Here is a 21,247-nt window from a genome sequence, read left to right on the forward strand (position 1 = left end):
TGTCAAGGGTAATTGCATCCTGGATGCCACTATACAGATCTACACGAAGGTGAGCTTGATTTTTGTTGATGTAGTGTAAATGGTTATGTTCAACTTTGGTATACATATCAACAATAAATTGCTGAAAGAGGTGGCCAAAGAGGTGGAGGTGATGTTGAGATGATTGACGGTACATCAAATGACTGGAATACTACTGCATCACTGTTACACACTTTCCTGAAAGAGAGGTAGATTTTATGGTCCAGCCATCTTCACTGTATAGAAAAATCAAAACATAGTGAAGAGCATCATAGGATTGATGGTATTCATTTATGTTTTAGAGAGTGTTATTAATAGTATGCAGAACAATGTCTTGAGAAGAGGCTATTTCATTGCTCATTATTAATATAGCAACTTTATCAGTGGTTGGAGCATTGTAGCATCTCTGATCTTGGGAAGCCTCTGCAATTAAACGCAATGTCAGGTCTGCCATATGGCCATTATGGCTAGAAATTTGATTCATTGATCTGAACAAAGACACAAATGGATTGATATTCAAAAGAACAGACTGTATCTTTTCAATAATTTCTTTGTTTAAATATAGAGCATTGTGTTGACGGTGTTGAACTTGAGTTTGAGAATTATATATATATAAATGGGCATATTTAGAATGAGCAAGATCTTGATCACTTGTTGAGGAAATAGATCCCATCCTATGGCAAACAGTTCCATGGATTCTGAAATTATAGGCTCCTCCTATATTGTTGGCAACCAAATTGTTGATTTTTGCTCCCAAAGAAGTAAAACTCAAAGTACTGTTGTAGCTTCTGATTTTTTCATAGAAATGACTGGTGTTTTGTCTTCCATGTGCCAAGAGTTCAGTGAATTCAGGTGGCATTGGTTCCAAAGGAGGAAGGACAAACTTTTCATAACTACAGCACATAGAAAATTTAATGTTCTCAACTGTTGAACTGCCAATTTTCGCGTTCATCCACATCAAGGTTCCACAGTGTTGACATTCTACATCCATTTGCCCTTGATTGTCAACAGCTGGTTCAGTATACACAGATAGGCAAGCAATTTTGTGGGTGCTTAGACCATTAATTCTTGATCTGCAGCCAAGTCTGTACCTCGGGTTGTTGGGACACTGTAAGCTGTTACCTTGTCAATGATCAGTTCCAGAACAGCTGGGACATTAATGGGAAACAGTGCTTACATCCACTGGCACAATGATCTCTTCTTCTTCTTCTTCTTCTTTTTCGTCCTCATTTTCATCTTCGTCATCGTCTCCTCTGTCTTCTTCTTCAATTTCTTCTTCAATTTTTTCATCTAATTCGAATTCTTCGATGTCTTCGTCTTCAAAGGTAATATCTTCAGAGGTAATATTAACAGGAGAAGCTACTGATTCTGTGCTCAATACAGGCTCTTCCTCAATTCTCATTCTCAAAGCAGCAGCTAAATATGTCAGCGTTACAAAAGTTAAAATTTGTGTTATTGCTTAATTGTAATAGTTTAGTATTACATCTACTGCTCTCTGCAGGATATTTTTCAATAAATATAAACTCGTTTGTTCTTTTCTGAGGAATATTAAGAGTATTTTTCTTTTTATTCATTGGACAAAGTAAGCTGGAACTACAGCTATGACAAACCAACTTGCATGAAGCACAACGTTTCTCAGCGGAAAGCATATTTTTAATTTTAGTTTTTTTAAAGTTATGTTTCAATAAAATTCTTAAAAGATGAAGAAGGGGTTTTTTTTAGAGAAAATAACATTTATTATAATAATTTTTATTATATTCATTTTCAGAAAATAATTAGGTACGCTTTTTTAATCTGGGAAAAAAAGACATCTTCATTATTAACTGAATAGGATATATGTATATGAGAGAGGAAGGGGGAAATGTGTTTGTTTTTTGTATTTCAAAGGCAGAGTATAGTCGGTAAGTCATGTGATTTAGAAAAGGCAAGGATTTTAAGATAATGAAAAGTGGTAGTTGCTAAGTCATGTGATTTAGAAAAGATAAGAATTTTAAGATGGTTGTAAGTTCCAAATTGGGAATAGGTAAATCACATGATTTTTAGTTACTAAGGATTTTAAAGATATAAATTTACATTACTTTATAGATAAAATATATGGCAAAAATAGGCTAGATAAAACTTGATGAGATAATTGTAAATAAAAATATAAAGAAAAATAGCTATATAAATATTTCGTCATGAAAGAAGAAATAGATGAAGTTATAATATATAACTATAAGAAAAGAAAAATATTGAAAAGAAGTATGTTATAAATAAAGGGAAAAACTATTCAGTTAACAATTTTGGTAAAGTAGTTGTTGTGGTGGTTGAAGTTGAAGAAGTTTTTAAGAGGAAGAATTGAAGATTTGAGATTAGAAACAAAGATTTGTGAGAAATTGTGTAGGTTTTGTTTATTGAGAAAGGATTTTGTATCAAAGTTTGACCAGGTTCCTACACTGAACTACTACTGCTATTTATATTATTTTGGATCGGGAAAATTATATGACTGGGGTCAGGTAATTGATCCTATCTGAGCCTTAATCAGAGCAACGTGATCTTGGGATAATTAATGTATAATTAATTATATAAATGTGTGTAGTTCCAATGAAGTATAAACATCGAAAGTAAATGTGTTTATAAGTTATAATTATGCTTATAATAATCCACTGATGTATCCCATATTATGGTGATATCATCATATGAAATATAATCACTATCATGCATGCTAAACCTGTGTGTTAAATAATAAAGTAATCGGTAGACACCTTTGACTGGAATAGCTGAGGCCTTATATTATTTCCTTCAGACTTATTCTCAATTACAGCAGTAGTCAATACTCATTTACAACATATATAAATATGTTTTTAGTTTAATAACCTTATCTTCAACATTGATGAGATTGTGAAAGAAAACTTGGGTAACAACATTTCCCAGTTGTTAGACAGAAATCTTGCCAGCCTGTCTGAGAAACTAGTTCCCAATGACGTCATGTTATGTTTCCCTCTGTGGACCCTTAGAGATGGGCCATAATAAAAATAATAAAAATCATTGTTTATCTCATCTTATTTATTCTTATCTTCACAAACTCGATGCTGACGATTTATATAAAGATAGTAATTATTTTTCTCTGCCCTTTTTTGTTATCATCATTTACTTTACTTTATCTTTTTTAAAAAAGAAAGAAAAGAAAGAAAGGATATTTATTATTGTTTTTTTTTAAGCATAAAGCTTTTTTGGTAATGCAATTACCAGTTTTTTTGGACAAGTCCTGTTGTATGATTAGCAATTGCTACTTCTAAAGAGATTCTATGTACAGGCAAAATTGAATGATAGTTTGATGACGAAGGTGTTGAACCACAAATATCAACTTCATCTTTCTCTCATGATTTATCTCCATGTAATAGAAGCCAGTTGACAAATACAAATACATGTTGATCATGATGAGTGGAATCAGCTTCATAGTAGGGCGACGTTGGAGGAGGAGTAAATGAATGAATGAAGATATACTTGATTTGACAAGTGAAGGTTGTTTCTATACTTCTATCACTGCCAAGAAATAATGATTGGACATATGATCTGCGGCCAGTGGTGCCATTATTGCCATAGAACACTTGGCCAAGAATATTGATTGATTTTAACTTTATAATCTGATTGTCAACAAAGAATGGAGAGGCAGCAGCATTTTGATAATGGACGAGATCAGGAGTGAGGTACGTGAGTTTGTAGTATTCCAACAAATGGGAATAATCAATATCACCCATTGAAGAAGGTTTACTAGCTGAAAGTGGGAGAGATGTAGGTGGGAGAGATTTGTTGTCTAAGATAGGAATTCTAGCAGTTTCAGAAGAATTCACAAATGCTTGCAAAATGAATGATGGCTGAACAATGTGAAGGAGGCAGATGGCAAGATAAGGACAGGTGTAGATGAACAGACAAGTTTGAAAAGGACAGGAAGAAAGGGAGCTTGAGTGAGACATGTGAGAGCAGAATTAACAAAATCACTTTTGTATATATCTTCAACAAAGCATTTCATAAATGTGGCTTCAAAACCGTTCTTGCTGTTTGTGCTGATATTCTTGAGTAGGCCATTGTATCTCTCAAATGCAAAGAGCCAATAACTATACACTGGTCCAAAATTGAAAATAGTTTCTCGAAAATGGAGATGTAAGTGCATATTATAGATAAGGATTGTGGTAGTGTAAATTTCGTTGCATTTTTCACAAAAGCTTTTGAGATGTCTATGGGCAGTATTAATATTATCAAATGTAATGCTGGGCTTTACAAGGTGACAGCATACATAGACAAAATCAATCCAGTTATTGAAATGCAAGGATGAGAGCACTGACTTCAACACCACTGGAGAATATATCAATACCCACAACTTCCACTTGTTTGCTTTCATAAATGCAAATTATTTGCCAATTTTGCTTTTTAATGCAGTATATCCCCTTGGCACAATCATCTTATCAGCTATCTTTTGCATGGCAATGAAATATTTGTCTCCGAGAACACCACGTTCAATCCACTGATCTATCATTCTTTTTGCTGTCCCCAAGAACAGGTTGTGTATGGGATCATTGATTGTTTCACATACTATATCAAAGTATCCAAGGCGATGCAACTACAACCATCGAACACCATTTTCGATTTCCAGATGCTGCCTTTCTGAGATGATAACTGCGTTCTTTCACTCCTCAGCATGCAGTCTATTCTTCTCACAGTTACGATGACACCACTCAGACTCTTTAAATCTACGGAAATCAACCTTGTTTGTGCTGTCAAAGCGAGTGAAATGACGGTTGCACTTAAAGCATGCGCAAGTGCTATTATGCATAGTAAATCCACTGGTCTTTCTGGCAGCTGGGATGTTGCAGGCAACCATCATCAGTGCAGCACGAATCACTTCGCCAGCAGGAGACTCAAATGTTGGGATTCTTACCCCACAATACAGCTGTATCAACTCATCTACCATTGGCTCAAGATAGTTATTTATCTCATCAGTTTTAGACTCCTTGGGACCAGGCATAAGTCCTACAAGGATTATGTTCTTGGCTTTAAACCAGTCACTGCGAGGCAAGTTGTTAATGGCCAAGTAGATTGAACCACAGGAGTATGTAACTTTATCAAACGGCTGAAACCAGTCAATATTGAGCATCAGCATCAGCAAACGAGGCTGCTCAACAAATAAAACACCATTACTATCCTTGAGTTCTTTCCAAACCGCACCATCATACACATCGCACATTGTGTCTACTAATTTTAGCTCTGTATTCCATTGACGTATCTTTTCTTCAAAGCCTGGATGATTAAAAAGAATCTTGAATACATTTTTGATGGACTGGTAATGGAAACTATGCTTGGGAACCAAAGCACCAGACAAAGATTTCTTTGTCATTTCACAGTTACAAGCTGCATGAGCACATGTCTTTACAAAGAAGCAGCGAGGAGGGACAGATTGATTTTCTTTGTAAATTGCATGGCAATCCTTGCAGGCCACAAATTGTTTTATGTCCTTGGAGAGCTCACAGAATCCTGTCATATACTGAAGACCAGGCAGACATGTGGGAAGCTGGAAGTCCTGCTTGTAAATCTTCAAGAGCTTGTTGATGAACTCAATCAAGACAACTGCGCCCTTGTTGACCACGTAGCGGGATGCAAATAGCACAGTGAATGTTGCGATGAATCTGTGTACAGGATTCTCAGGCATACTGCTGTTTGAAAACATGTCTATTTAAAAATATAAAAAAATATTAATTTTTTTGACTTTTTTTTAGATTTTTTTGACTTTCACATAAACATTCAGTATTGACTTCTTCAACATCAATATCAACAGTATCTTTGGCATTCTCATTGCTCTCATACTCAAAGTTCATGTCATTGAAATTGACATCAACCTCATAATCAACTGACATAGGGGAGATATCCAAAACGGGTAAGTCAGACTGATGTGCAAGAACTTTTACGGATCCAGATTCTTGGACTACAATAGCTACAAATATAAAATATAATAAGAAACTTGTTTTTTTGATACCCAAATAAAAATGTCTTTCACTCTGCATCAACATTCATTACATATCTCTGCGCACCTGTGTTTAATATAAAAGCTATTAATATATAAAAATGCAAATTTTATATTATAAATGACATATCAAGTTCACTTCTGATAGCATCTTTTAAAGCTGCTTTCTTGCCATGACACTGGGCAGTTCTCTTTGACACTAAGATGTATTCATTATAATTTTTAATGCACTTGGTATAATAGCACTCTTCAAAGTTTTGTTTGATAGTAGAAGACATGACGTTTGTGTTTTTTTAATAATGAAATAAAAGGGAAACAGGTGTTACATTTATCTATTCACAAAGACTTTATAGTAATAAATAAAATAACTTTTGTTGCTTGTTATATCCGAGCCAATAGAATATAGTAAAAGCAGATTTTTTTATTTGAACACAAAAAGTAGTGCTGAGATGAAATATACTCTAGATATACATTATCACTGAATTATTTTGGCACTAGTATATTCAGGGGTATTTTTTCAGTGAATAGTATAATAATGAAGTCTAATAAAAATTTAATAAAAAATAGTGTAAATAAATATTGGCAATAAAGAAGTGTATAAAATTAGAGGAAAGAAGTATAATTTTTAGTAGGTGACAGATGTTTCTGAGGTGATAATATAGATGGGTATTCTAATTATTTAAGGAATGGAATGAAATTGGAGGTTTGGGTATAAAGGGTATCGGAAACAAGATTTTCTAAGAAACCTGGGGGGATCATACCTGTCTCTCAAGACACGTCACCTGGTTGACTCACCATTGATGTCAACATCCACGAGTCCGATATCACTTGTCATGGCTCACCGCCAGACCAAACCACCAAAGGAACCCACCATCTGGTGTCTATCATCAGAAACTGGCTGAAGCAGGATTTGTTCACAAGACACGTGAAAAACTGATGAGTGTGGTACTTGAATTTGTAGTAAATGTTGACAGGTGATATTATCATGGTTTTTGAGGTTTGAATAGGTTTGTAAATGTGAAATAATCTCTCTTTTTTACAAGAGAGAAAAAGACAAACTCAAAAGAAAATGTAAAATTAAAGATAATAAAATCAATAAAAGAAAAATAAGAGAAAAACAGTACTATTGATCAATCTCAATAGACTTGACTTAATATACTCAGATAATCAAACAAGTAAAATATCAACAGCGTTAAATATTCAGAGAACTTGTCAGAAAATAAAACAAAGAAAAATTTATGTTTATTAAATGCAAGTATTGCGATATTTATAGTTTTGCAACTGACTTGTTGAATAATTAAATAAATAAAATTATAAAAAAAAATATAATAAAAGTTGTATAATTGACAATCTATTAAATGTGATTTGTTCTTTACTATCATTAAGTACAAATAAAATAATATAATTATTAAGTCATAATCATGAAGATAATTATGCTTGTAAGAATATATAATAAAAATAATATTAAATCCAAGTTGATTTGTTCAGTTAAATATAATGAGAAAATAATATACAATGTATAGTTGCCTAAAGTTATTGTTGACAGGATAATGCTTTTTCGTTGAACTTATTAGTATTTTGCTCTACAAATAAAAAAATTGCTTTCTATTCAGCCTCGGCCACTGTTGGAAAATCAAAAAATAATAATAATAATAGAATATAATTTTTCTAGAATTACAAAGAATTCTACAACATCACCACACTGCCAGACAACAGAAATTTTGTTAAATACTAAGAATGGTAATATAACAACCCGTGTCAATATATCAAGTGGGACTATGGCCCAATGGACAAGGCGTCTGACTACGAATCAGGAGATTCCAGGTTCGACCCCTGGTAGTCTCACACTTGAGTTTGTTCAGAGTCTATCTAGATTCTTGTTTTTTATTTTACTCTAATATGTTGTACCCGAATTCTTGTCAGCCAATCAGTGTCGTGCTTAATTTTGGTGATACATGTTCTAGTGACTTGTTCTTAAAAAAGAAGCAGGAATTAGAATGATTATTCATCAGTTTGTAATTTTAGAAATTTTTAATCAACTTATAATAATTTGTAATATTACTAGACACTACTTGAGTGTAGTCAAAAATGAATAATCATTTCAAAAAGTATATAAGATAACCCAAAGCAAAATAATAAAAGTCATCTTTTTATCCTCTCTCTTATTTACTTACTCCTGTGTTATTAAAGCCTGACCAGTTTGGCTACATTTACAGTGAATTTGAAGATAGCCTAGATCAGGAACGACATCAGAATGACAATTGTCGTTTTCAATCTGGGTTGTTTTTCCAATGCTATAACACAGCCAAAATTGATCAAACTCACTGAGAATCGTAAATGAAGATAAAAGTGTCAAGTCTTGATCTGGTATTTCTTTTCTGGCACTTGTAACTCAGTCACAGAATCAATACCACTAGAGATCGTCAAGTTTTAAGAATAGTTTTTTAGATAAGAATAAAGATGCTTTTTATTAATTATGTTTCTTGACTATTTATACAAAATGATGTTTGATCTCTGGCTAAAAAATAGCTATAATAATATGTCTTAGATGCTTGTTGTCCAGTAATATCTTCTACAAGTATATTCAACATCTTAAACATCTAAAACATTTACAAGAGATCAATTGGCAATGTCAAGATTTTTTATCCTAAAAAGTCAACTATTACTGGTTGCTTGCAATTCCCAATTTTGGACACCAATGTCAACTCTGACAAAGTCTCGACTGGGTGTATCTTTCTATTATTTTAACTTGTGTCAGAGTTGACATTGGCAATAAAAATCGCAATTCACAAGCAAGTAATAATGGTTGACTTTTAGAGTAAAAGATCTTGTCATTGCCAATTGGTCTTTTGTATATATGTTTTAGATGTCTAAGATGGTGAATATACTTGTAGAAGATATTACTGGATAACTAGTATCTAAGACATATTAGCAACCTTTATGCATTTGGAACTTTCAAATACTTTTTTAAATGTTGGGTATTACATTGTCTTTGTCATATCAGATTAAATTGATCAAAATTTCAAATCTGTCTATATATATTATTGGACATGTAATATTGTGGTATACACACCACAATTGAGTGAAGAACAGACCCCACAACCAAACACTGGTTCCTTCTTGCTAATGAACCTGGCAAGTTAACAATCTCCGGAACTGTTACACACCAGGTACACGTACACTACACACTCATACAGTGTAAACCAACCATTACACAACCACTGCAAAAGGAGGGCCAATTCAGTATACTAAATCTTGACCAAATACTGTCTGAATGAATAAAATTCAGCATGAATTCGATCGGAATTTATGATGCCAATTTTTTAAAATTCGTGAGCTAAATGAATACAATTAGTATACTGAATTTTAGGAACGCAAAAAGAAAAAGTGTGATATACTTTTATGTGATATATTTTGGTCGTGAAAATATAGACGCACTTTTATCAGACCGCAGATTTTTCATTTTATATTGGTTTTGGGGGTTTTTTTTAAATACACCACATAACATTCAACATCTTTTTATTACTATATATGGGTTGTTAAAGAAGAGATTTGGTCAAGATTTGGTCAAGATTTAGTCAAGATTTAGAGGTTTATGGGTCATTTTAAAGGTTTTTATTGGTTTGAAAAAATTTTCTTATTGTTTCTAGCTGTTTCTATTCGTCTACATCACTAATCGTCTTCTGTTGCAATTGGGTAGAAACATCACACTCGATGCCATCATTTATTTTAGTGGATACTATGTTATTCCTTTCGAACATCCATTGGTCCACCTCTGGTGCAATCGACCCCTACTGTATTCCATTGCTTGCTGCAGCATGCCTTCTTGGCCTGTTTGTTTACTTTTATAAAAAATAATTATAGGGTGGATTAGAAAAAATGTTCTAGGTATATTTATTTGAGAGCAACAGATTATTTAAAAAATATGAATGTACTTACAATAAAGTTAAACACGAGAACAGATGGATGTCTTTAACATAAAGATAGATATATCAACGTTTTAGTTAAATGTCTCAATTATAGTAATATTGTCTATAAAAATAATAACTTTTGTTAATACGATGCAAAGTAAATAAGACTATGATTTGCTTACCAGACAGTTCAGAAAACAGAAGAGTTGACAAACACAAAATACAATGACATTGTCTATAAAATATAATCTTTTATTAGAATGAAATAAAGAGTATCAGACTATTTTTTGCTTACCAATTATTCAATACAATAGAAGATGCAGCATGCGGGAAATGGAGATATTATCTATAAAATAATTTCTTTTCATTAGAATTACATACAAAGAAGTAGAATGATTATTTACTTACTTGTCTGTCTGTAGAGAATAAGAGTCGGTATATAATCAAAAAAAGAGGACCGAGATAAAGACCAGTGACTATAGAGTATATGGTATACATAAGAAAAATAATAAATACAAGTTGTATCTTGAAGGTGCACGTTAATATTTATACAACATACCATTTTGTAAACCCTCCCAAGGTATATGTCTTTGTTAATGGGCCAGAAAAATCTAAGCAGAATAATTAATACATAAATCGTGAATAAATATTCAAGTATATTTTTATTACCTTTTTATCATTATTTTTGAGGCAGTTAAGAAGGACTTGGTGGTTTAAAGCATAGTGTATCATACTAGAATAAAAACAACAAGATGATTAGGTCTTGAAACTTTGATGTGAGTTGATGCTTACCATGTTAGACATTAAGAAAGAAGTAAAGAAGAAGAAAGAAAAAATTAAAAAAAAAATGGGGGAAATTCAAAATTATAATTTTATGACCGTTGACCCTGAGAAACTGATAGAATCAATGGAGCAAATTGAAAGTCATTCAACCCATCCCGATTGAGACAAGACATTACGTACTAAACCATAATCTCTCACATCTTTGTAATGGATGTAAGCTATTACAAATGCCTTTCCAAGTCGGCTTATAAAGAAAAGTATAATATAGAAAGCAAAATGCTATAAAGAGCATCATCAGAAAAATAATCTTTTGGTGCCTTACTTTCCACCTTTACGTATGTTTTGATTTATTTTATTATTTTAAAGAAACCCGACTCTAATTATTAAAGTATTCACATTGTTTCCATTTCTTTCATTAACCTTAAATATCTCAATTCATGTCTTCTAATACGCAGCAATCCAAAAAAATGAAAAAGACGACTACAAAAAAGTCTGTTCAACAAACTGCTGGGACAGCAGCAAGCACAAGACAACGGGAAATTCTTCCCAGCTTGACAGTTAGCGCAGAGCTAGATGGTACTGTCCTGTCCACTTTGTCCACCATGAGCACCCAACTGAATGAATCTCATTCACTTTTGGAGAAGGTCTACCACAACATGGGAGCAACCAATGGCCAGAATAACAATTCGAACCATAGTCCCATTGGTCAGGCTCTTACTACAGGAGAATATATAAAGTACCGCCTTCCAATGGTTTTGGTAGGATATATACTAGTAATAGAATATTGCAAAGTTACTTACATTATATTTTGCAGAGATTGATCCGTTCTCAAACACGAGCAGTTCTGGCAACAATGCCATTGACAGTCAATGAGGGCGCCTTCTCGACATCCAACCGTCCCATTGCTGATGTAGTGCAGAGCTACACACATCAGCAAGCTGAAGTAAAGTCTGTTTCGTCTGCAGTTGTGGAAGAGAAAACCCGAAGACATATTTCGTATATGCTTCAAAGGGCAAAAGCTTTGCCAGAAAAGATAGCTCGACAAAATCGGATTTCTCGACGCCGGTCCAGAAAGAGAAACGTAAGTATAGTCAACAGTTTTTGTGTAAACTATTTTAACTTTTTTTTTCAGATTCTTGCAGACTACAAGGCAATTCACTTAGCTGACAAGGCAAACCTTGAGTCTAAGTTTGGTGAGACTGTCGTTAACCTTCTGGACTATGACATGTTGTCTGATATTGAGTCAGATGAGGAGAAAAATAAAACTAGATATACTCCTAGAAATAGACATCTCTTGGTAAGGCTCTCATGATAAAAGTTATTTTTTTTAATACTTCTAACTCAAAAGTATTTATATTATAATGCAGGTGGATGAATACTTTACTGTTTTGAAGAAACAGAGACTTGCTAACAAGGGACCAGACGTCATTGGCAATTCTGTCTATCCAATTATTTTGAGAAACACCGAGTTATCGAATGAGAAAAAGGCACGTGTTGCTGCTTGGATTCACACACGCCAACAATAAATCATTATTTTGTTTACAAAGTGCATATAGTACTTTAATGATTTTTATTGATTGTGTTGAATGATGTGGGGTGAAGTGGTAAAATATAATCAGGTGGTATTGTCAAGATGAGAAGCAATTAATATATGAATAAAAGGAAAAAGAAAAAGACAAAATCAAAAATCAAAATAATAAATTATTATTTTATTTTATTTTATTTTATTTTATTTTAAAGCCAATTAATAAAAAAAATATATATACAAAGCAATTATTTAATTATATAACCCTGATTGTTTTATCCTCGTTTTTTTTTATTGGAAATTATAATACTGATACTAGCAAGAATATGTAATAAAGGCAAAGAAAATGGTAAATGTCGGGTATTAAATATACAAGTTTTTTTGTCTTTTATATTATTGATAAAAGCAAGAGAAATAAATAATGGTTTTTACTATTTGTTAATAGTTAAAAAAAACTGGTAATATAATTTACTATTGCTCTTTTAAATACTTAATAAAGAAGTAATGTTAAAACTAAATAAGAATACAGAGATAAATAAAGCTAAACCTTTTTACAGTCAAAAAAACTTGTATTATAATTATTTATACTGGTAACCTAAATAGTTGTTATTTATTTTTTATGTGACTACTTTTCTAGGCAGTGGAATAACCAGGTGCTTTTGCGTCCCACTCTGCATTTTATGTGTAGTCAACGCAAAGCACGAATGCAGACGATGCACTGGAACAATGCACGAAGCATCTTCTTCCATAAATCCCTTGTCCCACAACTGCAGACCTTGATCAGCTAATGGCTGATGACTACTTGAATAGTAGGCGGGAAACCATTTAATGAATGTGAACATTGACACTCTTTTGACTCCACCAATCTTGATGGTATGAGTAAATAAATACTCTATTTGATCAGGGAATTCAGATACATCGTCATTTGTTCTCTCAAGAAACAATACCCTCACAAAAGACCCGCGCTTCTTCTTTTCACCACTGCAGTACTCTTGCCCCAGCAACGAAATCTTCTTCACCTTTTGAATCCGATTGTTCACAAATACATCCTCACCAATTGGGATTCTCCCTACCACACAGAAGGAAACACTTGTACTCTGGTAAGCCTTGACATAGAATTCAAATAACCACTGATAGTGATCATCCTTCATCATAGTCAAAGGCTGCAACTTGATTGGCAATGTGGTCGGGGGCAAGGCCTCACTTCCGGTGACATTGTACCATGGATTTGTAGCAGCTTGCTGGAACATTGCTAAGCTAAATGGCAACGCAGGAGGGTGGCCAGCATCCAAATTCAAGGGAGAAGAGCTGTCGGAATTTGATTTTACTTGGGCAACCCCCTCAAGGAACTCTATCAGTGGTGATGAAAGATTGGTAGAATATGCTCAAAGAAAGCTACCAATGAATGCTTTCTCCAGGAAGACTCTCATGAAGGTGACCTCAAGACCATTGCAACGGTTCGTCTTGATGTTCTTCAACTTGCCGTTGTATCTCTCGAAGCTATACAGCCAGAATGCGTATACCAGACCAAAATTAAGCATTGACTCACGCAAGTGCATATGCAAGTGCATATTTGGCGTGATGCTGCTCTCTCCATAAAGAGTCTCACACTCTTTTCCGAATTCTCCAAGGAGCTGGTGTGCGCTGTCAATTTCTGAATATGTGACTGAAGGACCGGTCAACTTTTGGCATGCTTTTACAAAGAGAGTCCAGTTTTTGTAGTCGTCTTCAGGCAAAGCGTCTTTTAGTACCACCAACGAATAAATCAGACACCACAATCGCCACTCGTCTGCCTTCATATACGGGAAACCAGATTCGATCTTTGTTGATAAAATGGCATACCCAGGAGGAACAAGAATACCATTGGCAAGACGTTGCATACGGATGAGAACAGCAGTTGGGAGATACCTCAGGTCTTTCCAAACACTGATCATATGCTTTGCTGTCCCAAGAAACAAATTGTGCATGGGATCAACAATCGTGTATCGGACGGGATCAAAGTAGTGTAGGCGATGCAACTCGGAAAAACGGGTGCCATGCTGCTTCTCCAAAACAGCTCTCTCTGCATCAGATTCTGCACAGAACCACATCTCAGCTTCGGTTGCATTTTCCTCTTTTGTTCGGGAGACCCAGTTCTCATGATCGAATCCAGAATAATTGATCTTACTTGTTCCAGCAACAACAGTGAAATGACGCTTGCATATGTGACAGGCGTTTGTACTTGCAAATCCTGTAAATCCAGCAGTCTTTCTTGCAGCAGGTATGTCGCAAGCAACACACATAAGAGCAGCGCGGATACTAGTACCATTGGGGAACTCTGGAGTTTTCATAGTTATGCCACCGTATAACTCTACCAGCTCGTCTACCAGAGGTTCCAAGAAGTTGTTCATCTGGTCGATCTTTGCTTCCTTTGGACCAGGCATGACACCAACAAGGATAATGTTTTCCGGCTTCATTCTTTCTTCCCTAGGCAGGTTGTTCATTGACAGGTACAAGGCCCCACTTGCATGTGTATGACCCTCGAACGGTTGAAACCAATCCACATTCAATGTCAACATCAAAGAATGGTCGTGATTCACAAAAGGCTTGTCATCTTCATCAAGGAGCTCAGACCACATTGCACCATCATAGACGTCCAACAAGGTACTGTTTACGGTTTCCCTTGATCTCCATTGAACGATTTGATGCTCGAACCCAGGTTTGGCGAAATGCTGTGCCAATGCATTCTTGAGCAAGTTGTATGGAAAAACCATGAGAGGGACGGCGCGATCAGCTTCGGTGTCAGAGAAAAGAGGATTTCCGCAGTATGTTGGTGGTGTGGTTGTGTATTTTTCGAATGTGCAATTTGGTTGGCGATTGCCTGGCAGGTAAATTGCAAAGCACTTGTTGCAGACGGTGTATTTGACGATGCTTTTTTTCATGAAATTGAAGCCGGTCATAGTCTTTAATGCATCAATGGTGAGTGGGAGATCGGTATCCTTATCAAAGGCAACAAGAAGATGGTGGAAGAATTTCAACATAGCAGTTCCACCTGCTTGAACCAAGTAAAACGCCTGAAAGATAACGCCAAATAGAGCCATGAATTGGCTTGTTTGAGACATTTCATGAATTTTCAAAGAAGCAACTACAAAGGCAAGTATTTCTGTTAATTATTTGTAACACAATTTATGTATATTTCTTTTTTAAATGTATGCATACTGGAAGCAACCATGTCTTCAAAATCTTCAACACTGGCAACCTCAACTTCACTCTCATCTTCAGACTCATCGCTTGAATCAGGATCGTCATTGTCAGAAGCCAATGATGTTGTCTCGACATCAGACTCTTCGAATTGAAAAATCTCGTCTTCTCTCAAAAAAGGTACACTCTGTATGGTAGTTTCGGCTGATACAATAGAATAATTGTCTTCATCTATAGTAAAACCAGACTATTAGCTATCTAAATTATGATTTATTAAAAAGAAATTTTATACTCACAATCAATCGATGTTTCAGATACATCTACCATCTCAACGTCTGTCTCTTCTTCGACAACTTCTGTATTAACTGATAATTAACAAAAAAAATATTAGATTACAATTTATCCAGTAATGCGCGTACTACTCAAATGTCATTTACCTCGATTTTTTGGGCCAATGTCTAATAACTTATCAGCATTATTATGATGCTTAAAGGTCTGTGCATTTTGCAAAATTCCGCCAATTGCATTTTTGGTACATGATGAACATGTACACATAACAGTGTAGGTTTTAGTTGTAGAATTCATAACAGTAAGAATAATATTAATAATAATAAAATAATAAAGAGGTGTATACTATATTTTATTTTCATCTTTTATATGTCTCTTATTTTTGTCATTAATAATGAGTTGATATATCTTGTTCACTATGTCATTGACTACATTGAGCTTACCGTCCCTATTAGTAAGAATTACAAATGGATTTTGATGCAGCGATCTTTTCTTAAAAAAAGTGTGCCTGATTATTAATGGGGCTTCAATTTAATAATCACTGATATAATGGCGTAGTTTTTCTCTTTCACGTTTTTTTAACATGACATCAATTCTCACTCATTTTGACAAGTAGCCTTTTTTGGATTTTCTTTTTCTTGTATTTTTTATGACATCAATTCTTGCTCTTTTTTTCAATTTTTTTTGATATACTTTCTTATTAAAAATAAGTCATATATCATACATTATTATATTCTAATAAAATTCGGTATTTTTTGCAATGCAATAAAAATATTATTGAGTCTAAATTAGGTGCATCTGTAACAACAAGTTTTTCCTTCTAGAAAAATAATTAAATACTACATTTAACATTTAATATTTTATTTTTATTTTTTATTTTTCTGCCAAGTCAATCGAAACATATATTTTTTAAGACAATTGTGCGATTTATTGCCTAATTAATAAATATTTGTGTTTGTATCTGTGTTTATTTAATATAATCAGAAAAAATTGCGAATTCCCATCTCAAGAAAAAAATATATTGAAAAACGATGGTGTTTGAAATATTTTTCCAAATTTTGCCAAAATTCAAAAAATAAAATTCGATTGAATCCACCCTCCTTTTGCAGTGAACAGGGATTTGAATTACAGAGATTTGAATAGTAGCAGATATAAACAATATTATTTTGTCTCTTTAATAAATAACACTCTCACAGTATCTACTTTTCCCATTATTGAGATACTAACCCATAAACAATCCCGAATACCTCAAATATAACTAAAATTGCAAATGGTAATATTAAATAATTTCATTTCTTTCTGCTAGTATTTTTTAATGGGAGTTTAGTACAAAAATTAAAAGCATATAATTGGTTGCAAATTTGAAAAAATATACTTCTTACCAAGCAAATTTTGAAAAATAAGAGACTTCTTTTTTCAAATTTCTTTTGTTTTGTTACACTTAATTTAAAGTTAAAATTTGAAAAAAAGTCTTCAATATCCTTATAAAGTAATTTTTTAGTTTTTTCAAAATGCATAAAGATTGCTATTAACGTAGCTATTCTTTTAGTCAGAAATCAAGTATCAATTCATATAAATAGTCAAGAAATATATTTATAAAAATTATATTTTATTTCCAATCCAAAAACTATTCATAAACTTAACAGTCCCCAGTGGTATTGATTCTGCAACTTAGTTACAAGTACCAAAAAAGAAATACCAGATCAAGACTTGACACACCAATGTCAAATCTGACAAATGTTGTTCCCAATCTGGGTTGGTCTTCCTTTTACTATAACAAAGTCAAAAGGTCAAACCCACTGGGAATCAAGGAGTATACGTAAAATCAAAGAGAGGATAAAAGATACTTTTTATTGGTACAGTGATCCCTCAATAATTTCACGCCCCTTTAATTTCACGCTTCAATAATTTCAAGGCTCTGAAGACCCAACTCGAAAAATAGGGCTTAACTATCACGATTCTCGTTAATTTCACTTTCACGAATTTTTTTGGCCATGAATCCTTAAAGAAAAAAAATTAGCCAATCAGACAAGAGCACTATAGTTAAATTTTGCTTTAAATTTTTTTAATTCAGACTTTTCATGATTTTGTAATTGACATCAATTGGTGTGGACAGACTAAAAGTTCAAAAAAAGGGCAAAAAAGGGCAAAATTAATCAACGGCTATAATTGGCCAGTTTTCGTCTGATACTACTTGCATGATAATATCATGCATCCCTTCTAGTTGCATTACACTTAAATAGCAAACGACAATTTAAAGCATATATACTTGCTATAATTAAATACTAGCATATATAAAAGTGAGAAATATATTACTCTTTTACTTATTATCTTAAAAAAATGCCGCATACTCCAATAAATATACTCGCAAAATCATTTTTGGATGCATCTGCAGCTATCACTCAACACACGTTAAAGAAGATGATCAAGATGTTGTCCAACTCTAATGTCATTGCTTGTGAGGAAGATCATGACACATACAAAGATTTTGCAAGCATATGCAAATTAAAGCTACAACAGGAGAAATTGATGGTTACAAAGGCCCAAGACAAAATCAGCAAAGGATGCTATTTTTTTAAAGGGCAAAACAAGATCAAGAAACTTGTAACTCAAAAAGAAAGATTGAATTTTCTGCTTGCCTTGGATGAAAGCGGCTTTCTGGAAGAGTTTCGAATGAGCAAGGGCTCTTTTTATAAGCTGTATGATCTTGTAAAAAATCACGAGCTTTACAAACAATTGTCAGGATTTTACTCGATCGATGTTAGACTACAGATTTCTATTGTTCTTGACCAATTAGGATCAAATAGTAATTCTTCATCAAGTGGCCGTTTGGCAAGACGTTCTGAAATAGGAAGTAAGTGACTCAGAATAATATTCTACAACTGTTTACCCACATATACAAGAGCAAATTTATTCACCTGTTTCCTACAATAAAAACAAATAGAGGGCTCTATCAAGAATATAACAACCAGATTCTTTAAAGTAATTCTCTCTTTGGAGCACAAGTTCGTTTATTGGCCAACCAAATCTGAGAAAGCAGAGATAAAATGAGCAAATGAATATCCATTAGGATATCCAAACCTTGTTGGATTTCTTGATGGATGCTTATTTAAGCTGGCAAAAGCACCATCGTGGAAGTCAGAGCAGTTTTTTGGTCGCAGATTTGCTTACTGTGTAAACAGTGTCACAGTGTGTGATCATAGACACATAATCCGATGCATATCAACCAGTTTCTTTGGAAGTTCACATGATATGTGTACTTTGTCTGAGTGTGAGCTTGGAAAATTCCCAGAGCAATTCTTCTCTGATGATGAGTATGTGTTGGCAGACGCGGGGTACAAGGCTATGAACTATATTGTTCCAATCAAAAAGAAACCAAAGAACAGTGAACTCTCATTAGCAGACCAAGAGTTCAACACCAAGATCTCGAGCATGCAAATAAAAATTGTGCATGAATTTGGAATCTTGAAAGAGAGATTCTACTCTCTCAAATCAATCTCTGTAAGAATAAAAAGAAAGGAAGACATTGTAAAAGTTAACACATGGATTCAGGTTTGCGTAGACTTGAACAATTTCCTGATATGTCAAGATGATGACAAATGGTCTCAGGAAGCCAAGCGTCGATGGGAAGATAGAGAGAAAGCTGAAGTTGAATGTCTGCGGAAGACAGGATATTCAGAGAAGTCTGGTATAGTAGATGGATCCCAGAATATAGACAAAAATACAAGGTGGATCCAAACACAATGTGTTGTTATGTCAAAAGAGAAGAATAAATCTTCTTGAATAAAGAAAATAAGCTTTGATCATTCTAAATACATTAAAAAAACAGAAGTATTAGCTTTTATATCTATTAGATAGATCTCACTTTTCGGCATTTGACAGCTGTAATTAAATAGATATTTTGTCATTATTTATGTTCTTCTCTTTCTTTAATATTTTATTATCAAACTATTTTGAAGATGTAAGTAGAAGATCAATTTTACCTGTTTTAATGATAGTATCTTTATATAGTCTACATGCCTTTACATTTTTTTAAATGAAATAACATTAGTTCTGAGAATTTGTATATATATAAATTAAATGCATAGTATAAATAAAAGAAATACAATTTATTAATTGAGGTATTGGTTATATACCTCTTCTAATTCATTCTTAGTCTTCTTCTCAGACCAGTCAAATGTTTTTGCCATAAGGATCACTCCTTTTACCTGCTGCTTGCATTGAAGCTCTTTTTGCAGCTTCTCCTTCTGGTTCTTGAGCTCTTCCTTGTACTTTGATTCTAAGAGCAATATCCGGGCATCATTGAACTCTTTTATACTATGCCTGATATTCTCTATGCTCTTGACTGATCTTTTTGCCGTGTTCTTCACAATCTTGCCAAAGAATTTAGGGCATATTTTGCCACTGTACGCACTGGCATCAGAGTGCTCGGAGCTGCTGCTTTCACTATTGCTTTAGACAATGGCCTCTCTCTGAGAACTGATCTCATTGCTGACATCAGCTCCCTGTTCTTCTTGGTCTTTGTAGCTTTTGCTGCTCTCACTGGCTTCGTCACCTCTATCGTTTTCACCGTCTTCACTGTCTTCACCGTCTTCACCCTTGCTCATGTCTTGGGCTTTGTTTAAGTCTAAGAGTGTTGTTGTATTACATACAGCAGGTGACTTTGCCTTACTTTTACCAAGTACTTTTCTCATCTGCGTGAAGTTTGGGCATATATTATTAAGATATACTTATAAAAAATAATTTAAATTATTTAGATGTTTGTTTTAACTTATACGTAACAATATTCATATCTTCAAGCTCATCTTTTTCATGTTGAGACATTTCTTCTTTGCTAATTCTCATTGTGCTGTCTTCCCAGGCTTTGAATGCAATAGGATATTGCTTGGTTATTAAATACGTCAGCTTGCTTTTTATTTGAGAGCTGGTGTGCTTCACACCATGCTTATCAAAATACTGGCAGCAGTTGTTGATTACTCTGGTCTTGCTGACCTTGACCTTCTTCCCGTTCTTGAAGCCACCAAGATACTTCCTCAGATTGTCTGCATCGTCTTTCAGCAGAAAGTACTGCAGCCAATCATTCGATGACAACCCATCTTTACCACCATCTGGCTTCATCCAGGAATGTGACTGATTGTCATCTTCCTGATGAGAAACGAACTCAATAGCACTGGGGGTGGACATACTTTTATTATGATAGTTTAATGTAAGGTACAGACGATACAAGAAGATAATTTTTTTATAAAAAAAAGACAAAAAGGATGGAGTTAAAATGAAGGTAGATGAGTATTGATTATTATTTATAACTTTATAAGAGTAATATATACTGCTAAGCTATTTTGGCTAAAATGTTATACCTGTAATAAATGGGTTTGTAAAAAAAGTGATGTAGATAATTAGATTATGAGATGGAGAGAGGTTTGAGCTCAAGAAGAATGATTTTTATTGATGAGAATTGTTAAGAGTTCTTGTACTGATTGAGAGGACTTTTAGAGACAGGGGATATCGTTTGCATACATATGCTTTGACGATATGCAGATACGG

General features: G+C 33.8%; 8 protein-coding genes and 1 non-coding gene across 9 annotated transcripts; 5 read left to right on the forward strand and 4 right to left on the reverse strand.

Moving 5' to 3' along the window:
• Nucleotides 1–2,013: 2,013 nt before the first annotated feature.
• PHYBLDRAFT_161484 (hypothetical protein) lies at nucleotides 2,014–3,027 on the forward strand (the record flags this gene model as incomplete). Its single annotated transcript, XM_018434408.1, has 4 exons — nucleotides 2,014–2,041; nucleotides 2,258–2,259; nucleotides 2,313–2,513; nucleotides 2,866–3,027. The coding sequence occupies 4 exons, from the start codon at nucleotides 2,014–2,016 to the stop codon at nucleotides 3,025–3,027; spliced, it is 393 nt and encodes a 130-aa protein (XP_018298886.1).
• A 350-nt stretch (nucleotides 3,028–3,377) lies between these two features.
• Nucleotides 3,378–4,399, reverse strand: PHYBLDRAFT_61900 (hypothetical protein; the record flags this gene model as incomplete). The annotated part of the gene is made up of 2 exons (XM_018440870.1): nucleotides 3,378–3,814; nucleotides 4,000–4,399. The coding sequence occupies 2 exons, from the start codon at nucleotides 4,397–4,399 to the stop codon at nucleotides 3,378–3,380; spliced, it is 837 nt and encodes a 278-aa protein (XP_018298887.1).
• A 3,038-nt stretch (nucleotides 4,400–7,437) lies between these two features.
• Nucleotides 7,438–8,344, forward strand: PHYBLDRAFT_161486 (hypothetical protein; the record flags this gene model as incomplete). Its single annotated transcript, XM_018434409.1, has 3 exons — nucleotides 7,438–7,455; nucleotides 7,699–7,872; nucleotides 8,207–8,344. 3 exons carry the CDS (start codon nucleotides 7,438–7,440, stop codon nucleotides 8,342–8,344), a joined length of 330 nt encoding a protein of 109 aa, XP_018298888.1.
• On the forward strand, nucleotides 7,789–7,861 carry PHYBLDRAFT_t2. Its single transcript has one exon. It is a non-coding gene; the product is annotated as a tRNA-Arg (tRNA).
• A 1,416-nt stretch (nucleotides 8,345–9,760) lies between the features above and the next one.
• On the reverse strand, nucleotides 9,761–10,883 carry PHYBLDRAFT_161487 (hypothetical protein; the record flags this gene model as incomplete). The annotated part of the gene is made up of 5 exons (XM_018434410.1): nucleotides 9,761–9,847; nucleotides 10,110–10,162; nucleotides 10,336–10,403; nucleotides 10,487–10,538; nucleotides 10,814–10,883. 5 exons carry the CDS (start codon nucleotides 10,881–10,883, stop codon nucleotides 9,761–9,763), a joined length of 330 nt encoding a protein of 109 aa, XP_018298889.1.
• Nucleotides 10,884–11,147: 264 nt separating this feature from the next.
• On the forward strand, nucleotides 11,148–12,266 carry PHYBLDRAFT_61903 (hypothetical protein; the record flags this gene model as incomplete). Its single annotated transcript, XM_018440871.1, has 5 exons — nucleotides 11,148–11,468; nucleotides 11,525–11,791; nucleotides 11,843–12,007; nucleotides 12,078–12,234; nucleotides 12,262–12,266. The coding sequence occupies 5 exons, from the start codon at nucleotides 11,148–11,150 to the stop codon at nucleotides 12,264–12,266; spliced, it is 915 nt and encodes a 304-aa protein (XP_018298890.1).
• A 586-nt stretch (nucleotides 12,267–12,852) lies between these two features.
• PHYBLDRAFT_161489 (hypothetical protein) lies at nucleotides 12,853–16,000 on the reverse strand (the record flags this gene model as incomplete). The annotated part of the gene is made up of 6 exons (XM_018434411.1): nucleotides 12,853–13,586; nucleotides 13,635–14,346; nucleotides 14,914–15,377; nucleotides 15,434–15,646; nucleotides 15,712–15,780; nucleotides 15,853–16,000. 6 exons carry the CDS (start codon nucleotides 15,998–16,000, stop codon nucleotides 12,853–12,855), a joined length of 2,340 nt encoding a protein of 779 aa, XP_018298891.1.
• A 2,991-nt stretch (nucleotides 16,001–18,991) lies between these two features.
• On the forward strand, nucleotides 18,992–19,285 carry PHYBLDRAFT_94085 (hypothetical protein; the record flags this gene model as incomplete). Its single annotated transcript, XM_018443847.1, has 1 exon — nucleotides 18,992–19,285. A coding segment is annotated over one exon (294 nt), but the record flags the coding sequence as incomplete, so codon positions are not given.
• A 530-nt stretch (nucleotides 19,286–19,815) lies between these two features.
• PHYBLDRAFT_161491 (hypothetical protein) lies at nucleotides 19,816–20,887 on the reverse strand (the record flags this gene model as incomplete). The annotated part of the gene is made up of 3 exons (XM_018434412.1): nucleotides 19,816–20,076; nucleotides 20,164–20,397; nucleotides 20,486–20,887. 3 exons carry the CDS (start codon nucleotides 20,885–20,887, stop codon nucleotides 19,816–19,818), a joined length of 897 nt encoding a protein of 298 aa, XP_018298893.1.
• Between the last annotated feature and the right edge of the window lie 360 nt (nucleotides 20,888–21,247).

This window comes from Phycomyces blakesleeanus, assembly GCF_001638985.1.
Source record: "Phycomyces blakesleeanus NRRL 1555(-) unplaced genomic scaffold PHYBLscaffold_1, whole genome shotgun sequence".
In the NCBI taxonomy this organism is placed as follows: Eukaryota; Fungi; Mucoromycota; class Mucoromycetes; order Mucorales; family Phycomycetaceae; genus Phycomyces; species Phycomyces blakesleeanus.